This window comes from Carassius gibelio, chromosome A8, assembly GCF_023724105.1.
Source record: "Carassius gibelio isolate Cgi1373 ecotype wild population from Czech Republic chromosome A8, carGib1.2-hapl.c, whole genome shotgun sequence".
Classification (NCBI taxonomy): Eukaryota; Metazoa; Chordata; class Actinopteri; order Cypriniformes; family Cyprinidae; genus Carassius; species Carassius gibelio.
The window spans coordinates 19,718,999-19,736,472 of record NC_068378.1 but is presented as its reverse complement, the minus strand read 5'-3'; the positions used below and the strand labels follow the sequence as shown (position 1 = coordinate 19,736,472).

General features: G+C 36.1%; 3 protein-coding genes across 7 annotated transcripts in view; all 3 read right to left on the bottom strand.

Annotated features, from left to right (window-relative positions):
* Window positions 1–100: 100 nt before the first annotated feature.
* LOC128018803 (elongation of very long chain fatty acids protein 4) lies at window positions 101–2,712 on the bottom strand. 4 transcript variants are annotated; one of them, XM_052604567.1, is made up of 8 exons: window positions 2,618–2,690; window positions 2,088–2,156; window positions 1,717–1,904; window positions 1,526–1,606; window positions 1,319–1,375; window positions 1,104–1,218; window positions 689–816; window positions 101–580 (listed from the first exon to the last, which is right to left on the bottom strand). In XM_052604567.1, exons 2-8 carry the CDS (start codon window positions 2,143–2,145, stop codon window positions 413–415), a joined length of 795 nt encoding a protein of 264 aa, XP_052460527.1. In that variant the 5' UTR covers window positions 2,146–2,156; window positions 2,618–2,690; the 3' UTR covers window positions 101–412. The 4 variants fall into 4 exon arrangements, with proteins under 4 accessions (XP_052460527.1, XP_052460525.1, XP_052460526.1 ...); XM_052604565.1 differs by having other exon boundaries at window positions 2,088–2,178; window positions 2,618–2,688; XM_052604566.1 differs by having other exon boundaries at window positions 2,088–2,173; window positions 2,618–2,640.
* A 3,683-nt stretch (window positions 2,713–6,395) lies between these two features.
* Window positions 6,396–11,402, bottom strand: LOC128018802 (guanylate kinase-like). 2 transcript variants are annotated; one of them, XM_052604563.1, is made up of 9 exons: window positions 11,326–11,402; window positions 9,617–9,732; window positions 9,483–9,524; window positions 9,087–9,164; window positions 7,776–7,872; window positions 7,433–7,571; window positions 7,261–7,345; window positions 7,101–7,186; window positions 6,396–6,988 (listed from the first exon to the last, which is right to left on the bottom strand). In XM_052604563.1, exons 2-9 carry the CDS (start codon window positions 9,726–9,728, stop codon window positions 6,956–6,958), a joined length of 672 nt encoding a protein of 223 aa, XP_052460523.1. In that variant the 5' UTR covers window positions 9,729–9,732; window positions 11,326–11,402; the 3' UTR covers window positions 6,396–6,955. The 2 variants fall into 2 exon arrangements, with proteins under 2 accessions (XP_052460523.1, XP_052460524.1); XM_052604564.1 differs by lacking the exon at window positions 9,087–9,164.
* Window positions 11,403–13,993: 2,591 nt separating this feature from the next.
* LOC128018067 (E3 ubiquitin-protein ligase RNF220-like) overlaps window positions 13,994–17,474 on the bottom strand; it is a 30,767-nt gene continuing 27,286 nt past the window's right edge. Inside the window, exons 13-15 of the mRNA XM_052603450.1 lie at window positions 15,767–15,875; window positions 15,461–15,535; window positions 13,994–15,350 (exon numbers count right to left, since the gene is read on the bottom strand). Of these exons, the coding sequence (XP_052459410.1) occupies window positions 15,279–15,350; window positions 15,461–15,535; window positions 15,767–15,875 (256 nt within the window). The 3' untranslated portion in view covers window positions 13,994–15,278. The remainder of the gene's footprint in view (window positions 15,351–15,460; window positions 15,536–15,766; window positions 15,876–17,474) is intronic.

The following is a 17,474-nucleotide window of genomic DNA, read 5'->3' as shown; positions in this document are numbered from 1 at the left end:
CGCCTCATTATCGCGAGAATTTGCTTCTGAGGCAGCTGAAGTCAAGATACGTAAAGAGTGCCATCTAGTGCACTTCACTATTGTAAATAGAAACACACAATTTACAAGACAGTACAAAGCTTTATTAAACCATGCAAAACGATAATGTCCCATCTTAGAGTTACTTCAAATGAAATTACACTTTATTCATAGTTCAATTTATTTCGGCTGATGTTCCAAAATGCAAAAATTCATAATTAGAAAAGTTACATATTTATTGGATAAGTCATTTACAAACCAAATTAGATAGGAGGTAAAATTTCAGTCTTTATGACTAAATATAGGTGAGGCAGGACTACATTGAGAACAGGAATGGACATAGGCTATTAGTCTATCAGTTAAGTCCTCCTGCTCATCATGTGGATCAATGCTGTTAAGACTTCTTGCTCTTCCTGGTTATGTAGCTCTGGTAGTAAAAGTTGCTGAAAAGTATAATGAGGCTGACACAGTATGCGAACACAACTGCATTCATGGAATCGGGAAAATCACACTCGGTGAAGAGGTTGTATCCAGTGTGAATAGTCATCAAGACAAACTGGACCTGTAAGGACAAGTTGTTCAACAGTCCCATTGATGTGTTATGCTTCTGTGTTTTAATTTTTAAATTCCTTTTAAAAATATTTTACAAAGTATCAACTGGCCATCTCACCAGCTGCAGTGAGGTGAGATAGCGCTTCCACCACAGATATTTCTGCATGTGAGGCCCCAGGGCCGCCAAGCCATAGTAAGAATACATCACTATATGAACAAAGGTGTTCAGCAGCCCGATGAAAAATGCTGAATGAACAGGTAAAAAGAGACAGTCAAAATAATGTAATACGTGATATTCGTGATATATAAAATGCATAAATAATAGTTAAATTTAATGGGTATAAAAAAAATCAAAGAGGGCTAGGAAACTGCATATTAACTGTAGTCATTGGAGGGTATAATGGTTTTAAATTACTAAACGAATTAGTAACTGACTACAATGGTAAAAAGTTTAGTTCTTAAGTTTATTTGTTCAGTGTTTTTTTGCATGAATTTATATTACTATTATTAATTATTTAATGTTTCTATCTTACATTGACCTCCCGCCACAAATTTAACTCCTGCCCACCAGTTGAAGATCATAGTTCCATGATGATACACATGTAGAAAAGTGAGCTGGCTGTTCTTTTTTCTCAGGATAAAAAAGACCTGAATGAGGAATTTGAAAAGGCATCTTTATTTGAACTGCATATCTACAATGGGTGTAAATATCTGCAATAATCATGTTTGTTAAATGAGTTAAACTTACTGTATCACTAAGCTCAATGACTTTAGAGAAAAAGAACCACCAGCATACACTGGCCATCTAAAAAGGTACAGTAACATTTAGGAAACAAATGCATCTTTATTGGAATGTAAAAATAGGTAATTTGATTGTGATTTAGAAAACAGGAATTACTGATTATTAGTAAAGCACACTAGGCAGCAAAACAGAAAGTGAGACAGATGTAATCACCCTCATTCCTAGTGGACTGGGGCTGTAGTCCACAGGTTGACACAGATAACTGTAGTTTGCCAGCCAAGATGTGACCAAGAACTGTGGAAAGAAAATTATATTTCAGATTTGATGACTAGGATATTTTAATGAAAGACCTTGAAATAATTTGCCCTTAACTAGTGTATGTATGTATGAAATACGTAATGTACCTCATGGAACATGTAAATGGACAAACCGACACTGGCGAAGTTGTACACAATAAGCACTGCTTTTATGTTCATTGGTTCCTTGTGTTTCATAAGCTTGGGTCCAATCCAAATAATACCAAGATAGCACAAAAATATGCAGATGACCGGTACAGGAGAGTAGATTAGAAGCCATGGGTCCGTCCGCTTATCTGAAATACCATGACAGAAAACACAAGGAGTTTGCATAACTGTGCACTTATATTATTACTTTATAATGTAACATTTTTATTTACTGATATCATTCAAATACTACCCCATGTAGATAGTACAGTAAAATACAAGGTGTAAAATAAATCAAGTTTATAAAATATTGGGGGGGTGAGGGATCATACCCCCATTCTCCAGAATCCAGTGGTGCAGTGATTCCACTCTCTGCCATGCTGATTCCATTGAGAACTATGCTTTATAATTAAACAGACTAGACTAGCATTCAGAGGAAAGCACAGAGGGGAAAACACGTACAAATAAGTTATTACTCTCTCTCTCTTTCTCTCTGTATATGTGTGTGTGTGTGTGTGTGTGTTTGTATCCTTCTATGGTAGAATAATATATCCCTTGTTTGTGTGTTCTTAAGTTCATAAGATCTTATATTCAGAAAATGCGAAGAGTTGCACCTTGTTAAGGAAGATTATCAGCTTGTCCTTGAGTGATACCTTCTCCCTACAGACTCTTCTTGTAATTAATGCAACTTAATTTGAATGAATAGACATCCCACTAAATTATTTAACAAGCATGTGATGTTTTTATTATTTGACTGCAATTACCTTATCCCTTATCCGTATATCATATACCATTATTCGTATATGCATTATATCATTTTCACAAATGTTTGCAATCAACATAAATTTACCAGTGAACTTACCTGAGGAAAAGTGTGGAAGTGTGCACTGTGTGGAAGAGTTCAGTCAGTCGCACAGTCACATAGGAACTTTGAACTTCACTCTGAATTATTTGAGTAAATTGGGAAATAGGATGTTATCAGCTGTTATGCAGAAGTGCACATGTCTATTGGAAGAAAGACTTTGGACTGCACCTAGTCCCAGTCCCACTGCGACACACTTTACAACACACTTTAATCTGAAATATAAACAAACAGACCAAAGGATAAATTTACCTTCGTGTTTCGAAGCTATGGATTATTTTTATCTACATGCGTGTTGTATTAGCAAAAATTCCAGGTTTGTTAAAAAATATATTTTGACTTCCTTTCAGAGATGGAAGGGTATTCTGGACACCGACAATTAAATTGATATGACCATGTAATTAAATTTATCTGGTTGGCTAAATGCTTTTAAATTTAAAGTATGCTGCAAGTAAAAAAAACAAAAAAACAACAAAAAAAAAAAACTTGACTGAATCAGGAGAAAAATATGTGAAAATAAAGCACTGTTTACAAGTCCAAACCAGTTCTAAATAAATATATGGTTTAACATGTGAGAGGACAACAGGGGATGGACAACAGTTTGAAGTTAAAAATGCATTCATGATGGATTTTTTTTGTTGTTGTTGTTGCAAAAAGCAGCTTTTCACTTCACAAGACACAAGTTTGAATGGAGTTGTGTGAATCACTTGTGGATTGTTGTGATGTTTTTATCATCTGTTTGCACCCATTCACTGTAGAGGAGCCATTGGTGAGCAAGTAATGTAATGCTAAATGTCTCATCAAATCAAATGTTTTAGCAAAACAAAGTTACCTATAGAACTATAGAACTGATCACCCTGGCGATGTAATGTCCAACCCCAGGCAGCTGTTTCATTAGTCCTGCTGTGGTCTTTTGGCATTTGTCCATCCAGTTCTGATACCACCTAATGCAGGAATCAACATGTATGTTATGCAGGCATGTGCAGATTACATAAATATATGAAAGCAAATATTAAGTAATGCAGAATTTGGATAAATCTTACATAATTTCTGCATTACAACAGTCTATTTAAACCTACCGTACAGATCCACGACCCAGCCACATTTGGTTCACTTCCTGCAGGGAGACAATAATGCACCGCAGTCAGATGCTCACTATGTCTCTGTCTGTTTATTTCTATGGCTTTAACTATCACCTCCAGTGTCGCTGCAGCAAGTTTTACCACAGTCGGCCATCTCTAAAAATAAAGACACAGAAACAGCATAAAACGTGGCATTCCAGAGTTACTGTGAGGAGTCAGACAGCTCGCCTACCTTCATCCATAAAGTAGTCTATCACTGTGGCAATTTGATTCTGCTGTAACATGAGACACACTGAGAATGGCATGAAAAATAAATAAATGAAATAAAAAAAATATAAAGTGGGGACTCCACAGTTTTTTTATTTATTTTTATCATTCTTTGATAACCATAGGAGATAAAAGTTCATCTTACACACTTTTTGAAACATTTTCTTTCCATGTTTTCCACAAGAGTATGTATGTGTTTATATACAAGACTCAAACAGTCTGGTGCCCATAGCTCTGCATACATGCTCTTCCACCACTGGATACATGCACACAAAATGCTAAACAGACATTATACATTAATATCAGATTCTCATTGGTCTATTGCTTGCCCAGTATTGCATTTATTTATGGATGATTCAGAATCAGAGTATGTAAGAATACGTGAGTTAGTGTGGGTAGAAGGTGGTTTTAATTGTACCTCCAAAGCCAGGCTGGCTTGTCTCTGGGCATCTACATGTTCCTGGTTCCCCATTGCATAAAGTTAGTGATGGATCACTCTGAGAGAGACCAGCTCTTTGGATATCTCCTCACTTGTCTGTGCCAGAATCCTGTAACATCATGTCAATATATCGTACATAATAAAAACACAGATCAGCATGTCTTATATAATATTTTCAATGCTGTATGTCTTGAATGTATCCATTGTTTGACGTACCTGATGGTTATTGCAGAAGCTGCTTGCTGGAGAAGCACAGGAAGTGAATCAGTCATTTTGGATCTAACAAAACAATCAAACTGTTTCAGCTGAATTTCAAATACAACACAGGACTGTTTATAACTTTTATGTCAGATAAATCAATAACTGAGAAAGATGCAAATTCAAGCCACAATCCATGTTTGTTTCTCATCTCATCTGCATCTGCTTCAAATTAAATTACAAAGCCCAAACGGTAACAAATGGGAGGTTGTCTCCACGCTGCAACCTGATCATAATGCAAAGCAGTATTGTTATTGGAGAACCACTGTTTCAGTTGCAAACAACAATACCTTGCCAGTTACACAAGTTTTGTGCCTTGTTTTAATTGAAAAAAAAATGAGCAGAAGATCATACCCTCCAGGATTTTTTTGTTTGGTGTTTCTCTCTTTAGTTGGTTTGAGAAAAGCCACCAGACCCCTGAGCAGAGCCAGTCTAACCTCTGATTGCATGAGCTCTGTTATCAGTTCTATGGCTGGAAGTAAAAATAAAAGTAGAAATGAAACGGTGGGATTCACAGTAGGGTAAACAAAATGTACACTTGCCGTCTTATTGTACTTCTAAATGCAGGACCTCAGCAGATTCAATAAGGGTTACAATATGCTGGGCTGGACAAAACAAAATTATATACATTGTAGAATTCATACAAATGTATACAAATTATAAAAAGATTTGATGCAGCGTGACATCCCATACATATTATTTAAAATGATTTAAAAACCATTTTTCTAGTCCTCAAATAATTATTTATTATGAATGCAGTTTTCATGAGCTCATATTATTAGAGATACTATCTGGAATATTTGTACTGTTTTTAAAATGTATTTGTCATATCACAAGATAATTAAAATGAGCTGCAAAACAGCCCAAACGTAAAATGTTGACCAGGCACATACAATATATACTTTTCCCATACAAATTAATTTAAAATCTTGATGTTTGATACAAAAAAGTAACTTTAATGCAAACTTAAATTCATATACAATGGTACAGATTTTTTTTAAACAATTAAATATTCCTCTGATGCTTTTTGTCATCCAGCAAAACAGTTGTACCTGAACTATAACTAGGATATGTAAAACAAGCTGCTGTGCTCTTGGTGAAGTGCAGGTCAGCAGGGCGGAAAGACCCTTGTACACCTTTTTTAGATATATTTAATAGATTCAGTATGAAATCACAACATATAAAACATTTTGTCAATCAAAATGTGTCATAAAGAGACAAATGTACATTATTTCTAAATGTTTATTTAGATAAGCTTGGTTACTTTTTTTACATAAAAACGGACAATAAATGAAGATTTTCAACAAAAACCTCATTTGTCTCTTATTGTCTGTTTTTCAAATTAACGTTAGAGAGAACGTAGACTTACTTTGTCAGTATCAAAGTGTTGTTTTCCTCGAATTGTGTGGTTGTTTCCCATTTGTTTTATAATGCTCACTCAAAACTGAAACCTATTGACTTAACATTAACAGTTTAACAATCTCTATCATATTTGATATGTTCAAGGCATATCACACATGATATATCACACATGCTTTGGTTTCTAAATAAACTGTTTACAGGCAAGTTTCTCATCCTCACTTCCGCAGGTTTGTAGTTGCCATGGTTACTGACGCTTACAGTGTGCGTTTGGTGTGAATCAATTAGGAGATTATTAACTTTATTTCACTTCACTTTAACATTTAAAGAGTAAACAGATATAGAAAAAAAAGATAATGAAGAAAAGCATGACTGTTGTGTTGCTGTAGTTTCATTTTATTTTATTTAAGCTAACCCAAAATGACAATTTTATATTTGACACAAATTTAGCAACATGAAGGTGCATCCCATTCAGGTGGATACATTTAAACCTGGCTACCTGAGAATCAAACGAGCTGTAGCCTGGGCTATAGCTTAGCTCTCTACAAAGATCATACATGTTAAAAACAATAATTTCTCAACTAATATGCTGATGATAAGCTATTGTCATCAATAATAGCTAACTGAACGCGTTTTTGTTACAGTTTTCTCCCTTCATAATTCAAGGTGCAAACATGCTGGAAAGGGTTAATAGAGATAAGTCTTCAACTGAGATTGAGATATTTTTTACATAAATGCATAGATTTTCTCTCACCCACAGAGAAAAGCTCTATATCACACTCTTTTGAACATAACACCCGTCTTGATTACCCATTTAAGTGAATAGAGTCTGACATGAGAACCAACATCATGATTGCACCGTACAAGGCTGGAAAAAAGGCTTCATGTCTTGTGTTGTCGGGCAGAAAGGTCAAAAGTGCTGTTTATCCTTTCCTAATTCTTGGCATCTTGCACCTTCTCAATTTCCTGTCGGAAAAAAAAAACCCAATAACTTATTTACAATAACAATAAATTATTTATTTATTTATGAAATTAATAAAAATTATGCAATCTTTTTACAGAGATAAAATAGTTTTACCTCAATAAGAACACTTTTGAGTTTCTCATAGGCTTCTTCCAGGTCATCATTAATGATTACCATATCAAAAACCCCAGGTTCCTTACCTACAGAGGAGAAAATGGCAAGGGAATAAAGGTTTTCTCCCAAGCACAACCAATTTACTGTAAATATCACTTACTGAGTTCCATGTCAATCCTAGCTGCCTCCAGACGCTTCTGTAGACTGTCCTCTGTCTCTGTTTGTCTGTCTCTCAGACGCTTTTCCTGTAGGAAAATAAACCACCTTCCTGTATTTTATCACAATTTAAAAGCTATATAACTATGAAACTGAAAATGTTTCTATTAACTTACCAGTAACTCCATTGAAGGAGGTTGGATGGAGATATATATGGGGTTCAGATCTGTCTTTTTAATGTTTTTCACTCCTTGTATGTCAACATCCAAGATGCAGATGAGATTTTGTGCCTGAACGTCTTCTATGGATGATTTGCTGCAAGTGACAGTGAATTTAATGAGCAATAACAATTAATTTTTTGGTTATTGACTAGGCTATACACTTATGGACAATCTCAGCCATTTCAAAATGATTACTGTTGGGCATTGGCATGAAGACAAAGAAATAGCATTGAAGTACCTCTCTGCTGAATTAAGGGGATAATCAGAAACCAGATGTCAATTTACAAATAAAATGTACCTGGTTCCATACATGTTCCCAGAAAACTCTGCATTCTCAATGAATTCACCCTTATCGATTCCATCTTGCATCTTCTCTCTGGTGACAAAGTGGTAATCTGGATTGGGGACAGAAATAAATGAAAATGAATCATAAAACCAAGCAAATTGTGACTGTTAACAAGGAAACATTGTAAGCTATTGTCATCAATTGGCCTGAAAGGGTGTTTATTTGAAAGGGTTGAATTATTTTGAAAATATCAAAAGCAAGATCTGTTAAAAAAGAAAAAAAAAGAAAGGGAAAGGAAAGACAATGACTAAGGAATGACTAAATTATTATTACATTTTTATTTGTATTTTTTTATTAACTTTGTGACATTTCAAAATCCTTTCTGCTCAGCAGGGGGCGCCAAATGTTTATTTCAGAAACTCTGCACGAAATTAAAATTGTTGATCTAACTAAATTATACGAAATATGTGAACTAAACTCTAAACTTCTAAAATACAAAAATAGCGGCGTTCACGCATAAAATACTTTAATAATCTCACAAAAAAAGAGTCATTTTCGTAAAGGCACTGCGCGTTGCTGGATTCATACCATTCTGACGGTTTAACTCCACAAACAGCACATCAGAGGGGATCTAAAGAGGGACGGAATGGTTCTGCAGGCAACACAAGACAAACAATTTACAGCTACAGGAGGACAAACACTGACATCATCCATGTCAGCACTGCAATGGAGACTGCCATTAGCATAACAACATTTGTCTGTGGGAAAACATCATAAGGATTACAAAACAATTAAATAAGCAATTAAATAAGCTGGTTTAGATGCAGTATTTCCCGTTCCACCTTAAATGTCTCAAATAAACCTGTATTTCTTTCCCATAAATTATTTTTTTGTTTGTTTCAACTGTTGTTTTTTAGTTTTGAATTTGTGTAAAAATGTGCAGACATCCTAAAGCTTATTTTGACCCTTGTTTAGGAAACTGCTATATAAGATTGTTCATCAAAATAAATTGTGATGTTAATGATTTCGTCTCTGAGTATCTGTGCTGTGGTGGGGACATAATGGCAAGAGTTCACATCACATGGAAAACCTAGGGATCATAGGGGGGCTATTTTCAAAGGCTTTTTACTCCAAAGTGCACAATGGCATTCATGTCAGAGAGAACATGTCCACAATCATATCTTTATCATTTTGGCCTGAAATTTAATTTGCCTACAATGTTTTACATTTTAGAAAGATGAAAGTAACCCCCATTACTCTCTCGTCACATTAGATATGCCAATAATCAGTAACAACCATCAATAATGGAAACCAAATCTACACCTTTAGATGTCTCAGAGGACAGGACGTCTGCTACAGGAAGTAATGTAGCCCCCAGAAGCATTGGGAGACAATTCAGCCCTATAGAGAAAACAACAAAGGCACATTGGGGAATAAAAAGAGAAATTTACCCCTATGAAATGTGTTGAAATGAATCTAAACAGTTCACTTGGGAGTAAGAAGCAGCAAAGAAGAAAGTTATGGACAGGTATGGTGGAGGGGCTTTCAAACATAATGGGAGGAGGTGGAAAAGCCTTTTTTCAATGCTCAATTGGCTTGTTTTGTTTTCTTTTTTTTACCTTAGTTTTTTAGTATATTTCTAAACTCATATCTAAGATCATTTGCTTTGCTGATAAAGCAAGCCTCTTAATTATTGTGAAGTGGGACATTCTGCCCTACCTTTTCCATTTTCCTCTCCTGGCCGAGGATTTCTGGTGGTGTCTGCAGAAGGAAAGAGATCAAACTATTCATACAGCATTCCTGGCATTTGGTTGCTTGTCTTGTGTCTTGTATTTGTCTGGAATGCTACATACGGGAGACGCTGAATCCAAAAACCCCTTCATATTCTTTCATGAGTCTCTTCAACAGGGTACTTTTCCCAGCTCCTGATGGGCCACTCAGAACTACAGGCCTGGGTCCTGACATTTCCCTGAGACAATCAAAACAGGTGCATTTGTTTTGTTAAAGTGTATGTGAGATGTTTAAGGTTTATTGGTGAATAAATCCACAAACCGGTGCAACACCTTTTTTTAATGAGTTGCAGGTCTGTTCTAATAGGGTTGTAGGTAGCTGGGAAATGTTTTAAATGTACAGTAAAAACAGTAATATTTTGACATATTTTGACAATTTAATATAAATTATGTTAAAAGTTCACAAGAACAGTACTTAATTAATTGTAATATGTCACATTTGTTCAATTTAATACATCCTTTCTGAATAAAAGGTAGTGTAATTAAATGCAGCTAGGACAGCTAAATAAAAAAACATTTCAACTTTTAGAAAGCAGGTGGAATGCTTCCCATATCTTTTGATGTGAATCAAACTTTACAGTATTTTGGCAGAAATCCATCTGTCTCTACATTATCAGCCAACTAGCTTGCGTGACATGACTTCATCATCAAGAACACAAACAATTTAAAAGGAAATGTAAAATAGACTACACATTAAATATAGGTTTGCTTGCAATGAGGACGAGACCATAAAACCATAACAATTCAGGAGAGATTTAGAGCTACTTTGATAAACCTTCCATATTGAACATGGATTAGGTCAAGTAGGAAGCTTTGGTCTTGGTGTCCAGCTGAAAGAGAGAGAGAGAGAGAGAGAGAGAGAGAGCTATAGAGGAGCTGACATGGACAGACACTTGAGCCCGTTGCATGCCTGCGTCTCTCCAATAGAGAAGCTCAGGAACTAATCCACTGATCCGGGTGATTAGTGATTTTGTTTTGAGGTCTGTGGACTGGGTCTTGTAATAATGAACAGGGCACCTATTTCCTGACTAAGAAACTGTATTTATTTTTTATTATTATTATAAATTTATTTTTGTCATAGTAACTTTAATGTGTTGATCTAAATGGCTCAGAACATATAAAAAAATATTCTGTGAAGTTTTATAAATTAAATTTATTGAACAGTCTGTCTCTTTCACTAATGCAATTTAGCAAAGCATTTACATGATTTACATGACAGCAAAGGATTTACGTGTTCATGTAAAGTGCCATGGAAATATCTTAATGAAGTCAGGTGAGGACGGTGAAGAGGATTACCCAGCATGTAAGCCAAATGACAGAGGCCCAGTGACCTGTTGCCTATCTTAATGTTTTCTACAACGTCTCTCTGGAATCATGTTTGGTTAATTTTTAGGGACTCTGCTGGAGACAAGACCAACCAACTTGACCAACAATCTGATCAGGGAAAAAATTTACAGTTGCAGTTACAGTTACAGTTGTACAGACTGTTTTCTGTTTATTTGATCAAATATCCCTGATGGCTACTGAATGTTCCAGTGTTTCTATCTCAAGATTGTCTTTAGATGATGATTAAAGAATAAAAAAATAAAAATAATATTTAATGTGTGCAGATATGTGTCCATTATTCTTTTTAGATTGATCACATTTCATCTATGTTTAATGACAGACCCTTCTTATCATGAGACAGTCTTGCCTAGTTCCAACATGACAATAAGCCATAAATTTGACCTATAATTTTTGAACACCAGAAAAAAATCAAAGACGGCTCTTACCTTGTCTGTGCAGGTTAGATGGCGAAGTGAGTGTGTGTGTGTGTGTGTGTGTGTGTGTGTTTCTAACTCAATGACACAGCTTACTGCCAGTGACAATTACCACCTCCTCCGTTTACTCAGCCAATCAAATTGCTGGCTGCGTGTATCTGTTGTTATGACAGAGATAAGTAGTTACTAATCATAATCAAATTTTGAAAAGCCATAATCAATTGTTTTTCTTGAGAAATATTGGTAAAAATGTTCAAAGGCTTTTTGTAGTCTAGACATGTGTGTCTATATTAACTGCCAGCCTGAAAAAATTCAATATATAACTAAATATTAGGGGTGTAACGATACGCGTATTCGTATTGAACCGTTCGGTACGACGCTTTCGGTTCGGTACGCGGTACGCATTATGTATACCGAACGGTTCGTTGGAGTAATTAATTATATTTGAAAAAAAAAAAAAAGAGAGAGAAAGAAATATAATGATATGCGTTCAACAAGGTAGCCCAATAACCCAAACAACGTAACAGGCAACGCCCCTGACACTCCCGAAGAAGAAAAAAACACCATCTTATATGTTTATGTTAGGCTACTCAGCAGGCGCTCGCTCACTCAGTACGCGCTGAAGGCTCGTTGCAAAATAGCCAATGCGTTTAACAGACTAGAAATGAGAAGATCCCCCAATAACCAACAGGTCTGGTGTTTGGGTGCACTTTGGATTCCCTTTAAGCTATAATGGTGATGGCAAGAGAGTGGTGGATAAATAAACAACGGTATGTCGCATCTGCAACATGACAGGGTACACCAGCGGGATTACAAAAAAAAAAAAAAAAAAAAACCCAGCGGGAATATCTGGGATATATGCGTCAGTACTATCTGGGAAAAGACGAAAAAAAGGAGAAACATGCACGCAGCAAACTATCCCTGCAGCATTTAGACACTATAGCTTACAGGGAATCCAACCCAAACACCAGACCTGTTGGTTATTTTAGGATCTTATATTTCTGGTCTGTTAAATGCATTAGACATTTTGCAACGAGCCTTCAGCGCGTGCTGAGTGAGCGAGCGCCTTAGGGGCCGTTCACATATCGTGCCTAAAAACGCATGGAAAACGCTAAGCGCGTCTTTCTCCTGAGGCGTCTGTCTTTGCTAAGCAACAATGACGTGCTCTCTCCATGAGACGCGGAAATTTCAGCGAAGGATAAATGGATTTGCAGCTCTAAAAATCGCTTGCAGTAGCTCTGCTACTGAATTTATTTCAAAATTGCAATCCATATACAACTATGATCAGCTGTTCCTTCATCTTGGCTGAGCTCTCAACGTTGTTACGGGAAAGGATGAAGCTGATTGGTTGGTTCTTGTCACATGACCCGCGGTGCGCTTGCGGCATTCTGAAAAGTTGAGATGTTTTTACATTTTGCTGTATCTAAAACGTATCGAACCGAACCGAACCGAACCGTGACATCAGTGTATCGTATCGAACCGAACCGTGAATTTTGTGAACCGTTACACCCCTACTAAATATATATCTATAAGCTAAATATCTATAACTATATACTGTTTATATATATATACCTACAGCATATAACTCAAATGTGAGACAACTAGCCCCAGTCTATCCTGAAATGCATTGTAAATCATCTAAATAAGGCAAAACTCTAACAATATATTTTTTGTCAATTATAAATAACGCTCAAACTATGCTACAAAACTGTATATGCATATATTTTCAAGCAATATGGAGTTTTACTAAACTAAAATTCACTATCAAATTTGAGTACTGATACCTATATAAAATACTTAGATACAATGTGCTAAATAATAACTATTAACATGATATTATTGATATTAAATTATCATACAATATCATACAATTCATAGTCAGATAAAAATGTTATTTAAAAATGTATTTGGGAGACAAATGTTATTTAAAAAAAAATATTTAAAGGCTCTGAGAAATTAACAAATAGATTCACAGATCCGAATCAAACAATAATAATTTTGTCAAATAAAGTTTCAAATTTGTCTCAAAAAGTCTCGATAGAGTGTCCAAAAAGTTTGGTCTGCTAAGATATCCCTTGCAAATTGTCCAAATTTTTTTATTTAATTAGGGTTGCTGGGGCTGGAAGTCTAAATGAAAATTTTGGTCACATTTAGGAGTAAAATACACTGAGAGTAGTACAGCAGTTCCTTCCTTTTACATTAGACACAAGGCGAGGCTAATCCAAAGCTAACCTAAATTCACACAGACAAGTGTCTGTATAGTGCTGCTAATTAGAGATATGTCAGGACATCAGCCTCAGACATCCTTTTATCAGGTCATTCATTACAGTCATCTGTTAGAATGGCTGAAATGAACCAGGTGTGTTAAAAGATACTTGTGATGCAATAAACAAACTGAAAAGAAAGAGGAAATTCTGATTATTTATTGATCCTGCTACACTCTCAGCTCAAACAATAGAGGTACAGGTAATGTCAGCGACATAGGTTTGATACCCAGGGAATACAGTACATTAACTGATGAAATGTATGCAATGTAAGTACTGTAGCTTTAGATAAAATGTCAGTAAAATGCATAAATGCACTTCCAAATAGGTCCAGCTTCACATTAGGAGCATGGTGATGGTTTCTTGGAGCTGAAAACAATTTTAAGGCTGACAATGACATTTGATAGACAACAACTTTAGATTTTTTATTTTTTTTATCAAAGAAAAACAGATGGGTCTGTACAAAATGCATCATCATAAAACAAAGCTGGTTTTGTGTTTCTTTCTATTTTAGTTCTATCAAAAGTGCTTCACGATCTTTCAGTTACCTGTAGTAACTTGACTAGAGTAACAAAACTATTGCTAAAATACCACAAAGGAAATTGAATTCCTTTTCTGTTAGTTCTGAGCTTAGTTCCTTGAGTCATAATGTCATAGAGTGACTCAGTGCTAACAGACCTTTATTCTGCTTGGCAGTGGAGAGAGAGTGAAGGCTAAGCAGAGATCAACCTCAGCGTCCATAACCTGCATTTAGATTCAATTCCACCTGCTAAGGAAGGGGAAGCACGTGTTCTTCGATGCAGCTCTGCTGTACAGTACATATCAATACAATAACCTGTCAATCATTCATTCATTCATTACAGGAAAGTAGACAATTACATCTGCACAGCATCTTAAAAGTTGAAGCAGAAGAGCAAAAAAAAAAGTCCAAAATATACAGGGAACTACTTCAACTCAGAATATCTGTTGCTGAACCTATTTTTATTTATGCGTGAACTGTTTGATAAAATTATCACTTTTTTGAATCTACAAACCTGGTGAGAATGGCTTTGTAATTTTGCATCATATTCAGTCTCCTGTCTTTGAGATTTTACGCATGGTAAGCATAAGGGGATAATGAAACAAAAAAAAAATCATGATATAAACAATTACACTACGGTATACCACCTGTGTAACAGCTGAAATGATCATTTATCTTAAACCATATTTAAAGAATCCCATTCAATATTAAATTACAGTTTCATAAGGATGAAATTTTCACATTCTACACAAAACAGTTTATGAATGATTTAGAAGTTGCCATTTCAGATATCAGCACTGCTAGATCCAAATGAGAAAAGAACTCTTCAGTGTAAACATTCACAAAACTGTTTGACAGATTGCTTTAGAACTTTCTCAATGAGAATAACTTAATATTTTATAAAACAAGATTTTATACATAGAAGCATTTTGTGATCAGTTTTACTGTCCTTACAATATTGTTACGGCAGATTTGTACTTTAAAACTTTACCATTTCATTAAGAAATGAACACAGTGGTCTTCATGTAACTGGGTTGCATTCTGAAAGAACCTTTTGGGCAATGACTCTGTTAGGCAAGACGTCCTCTAAGTTTTGCATCAGCCCAGAAAGGTTCCCCTCAGTAAAAGTGATCCGTTTGTGTAGAGTGCAAACAGGCAGATGACAGCACAGCTGTAACTCTTCACAAATACACTCGTCTCAGGTCCCCGGGTGAGGTGATAGTGTTGCACTGTGGACACAGTTTCTTAGCTCCCTGCAGGAATGAGGGACCAATCAAGATCATTTAACAGTCAAAAATAACATAAAGATTACACTTGTTGAAGTCACTTTTGTTAAGTACAGTATGATTCATGTTCATCTCACCAAGGTGCGAAGCCAGCATTCCTCACAGTGGACATGCCAGCACTGGATGGAGGTCAGAGGTACTGTGTAGGAGTCCTGAAAAAGTATATGTACACAATAAAATGACATGCATAAGAAAAACGTATTTTTCTGTTTTCATCATTGATAATAATAAGACACTCTTATTTAGCACCAAATGAGCATATTGTAATGATTTCTGAAGAAGCATGTGACACCGAAGACTAGAGTAAATGCTGCTTAAATTCAGCATTGTGTCATTGTGTTTTTAAAAATCCTTTTTGAATAAATATGCATGGTCAAGCTTACCATGCAGATGAGACACTTGAACCTGTCCCCTCGTGTGAGCTGCTTCTCCAGATCTCTGATCCGTGTTTTCAGGACCTCCAGCGTACTGAGGGAGGGGTCCTCCGGTAAGCTAAATGAAACAAAGAACAAATCCATCAGAGATTGATTAGAGAGTAACTGCATACTGAGGGGTTTGTCGCTGAAGACCATGTTATGAATTCTAAATTACACATGAATGGTTATCAGACAGATTGCATCATTAATTGAGGTGGATTCAGAAGCAAATTCAACACTGTAATACATGAGAGTCTGCATTGCTATTGTGATGCCATATTGAACACTAAAAACAAAGAGCATACACTGACTGCATATATCTATGTTCAAGTAAATGGATGTGAAATGTTTTTGGGTAGCCACAAGAAATAATCAAAGAAAAGACAAAAATAAAAGACATTTGTAGTAATTATACAATTCCAAAAACTTTTAGTGTGGGTAAAAACAGCTAGGATGGCCCCTTGTATCAGCCCTTCCCACAGCAGGTGAGCGACAGTCATGTCACTGCAGTGTGCAAACATTGCATCAGTGTGATTGCTTTATTACTTTTACTCTCACGGATGTTTTCCTGGACTGTGCCCAGCCGGTGGAATGACGTCCCAATCTCAATTCAAACAGCTGAGTCTTTAGTCATTTTCAAAAAACATCTAAAGACGCATCTTTCTCCCTAAGCACTTGACCAACTAAAACTAGCACTTACCTTTTCTTTTCTATTCTATTCTTAATTTAAAAAAAAAAAAACAGCTATGTGTACTGCGCTAGACTAACTGAGACTGAGTCATGGCACTTGCATACTGTTGTTGTTCTCTCGAAGGTCTGATTGCTTCTATTGTTTTCATTTGTGAGTCGCTTTGAATAAAAGCGTCTGCAAATTGATTAAATGTTAATGTAAATGTAGTGTCTCCACACAGGGCTGGGCGGCAAGCCCCACAGCGTACTGTCATTTGTCAGGAACAGTCCTCCTTCCCGCCTCGCTAACCCTTCCTCACTCAAGTGTTTCCACTTCACCACAATTAAATAACACTCGCTCAGAGCACCCTAATCCCTGGTAGGAACATCCTGGCCAAGGCATCCCCATTTAATCAGCTCTCAGGAATTGAACTATGACAGCAGGGGTGTTTAAGTGATCCATCAAAAATGCCTCATGTAATAGCCTCCAAATATAAGCATAATGAATGCTGGGTTTTCTCTTGTAGCTGTCTAATGGAAATATGAAATAACTGCCCTTGTCCTCAGGCTTAATACCTATTGGAGAGTGGTGACGGATCCGGTACAAAAATACGCAGAAAAATAGAAATCCTACACAAGTGCATACCTTATATGTTTAAATATTCATTATAATAGTATGATATATTTAACACACACACACACACACATATAGATATATATAGATATATATATATATATAGTATATAGTAGTAATATATTAAAATGATATGAAATGTTAGAATTTGCTAGCCAATCATCTATATAATATAATATTGTGGCGAGTGGGGCGGGGCCGAGAGGCGTGGGAACGAGGAGTGAGGCCAGGTGTAGTGATTGGAGATGAGCTACACCTGCGCCCCACCGCCGGTCTTGAGTCCCACGTAGGAGATGGAAGGATATAAAACTGGAGCGACGACCGTGAAGGACGAGAGAGGACCAGGCCTGGGACATTATTTTATGTTTTGCT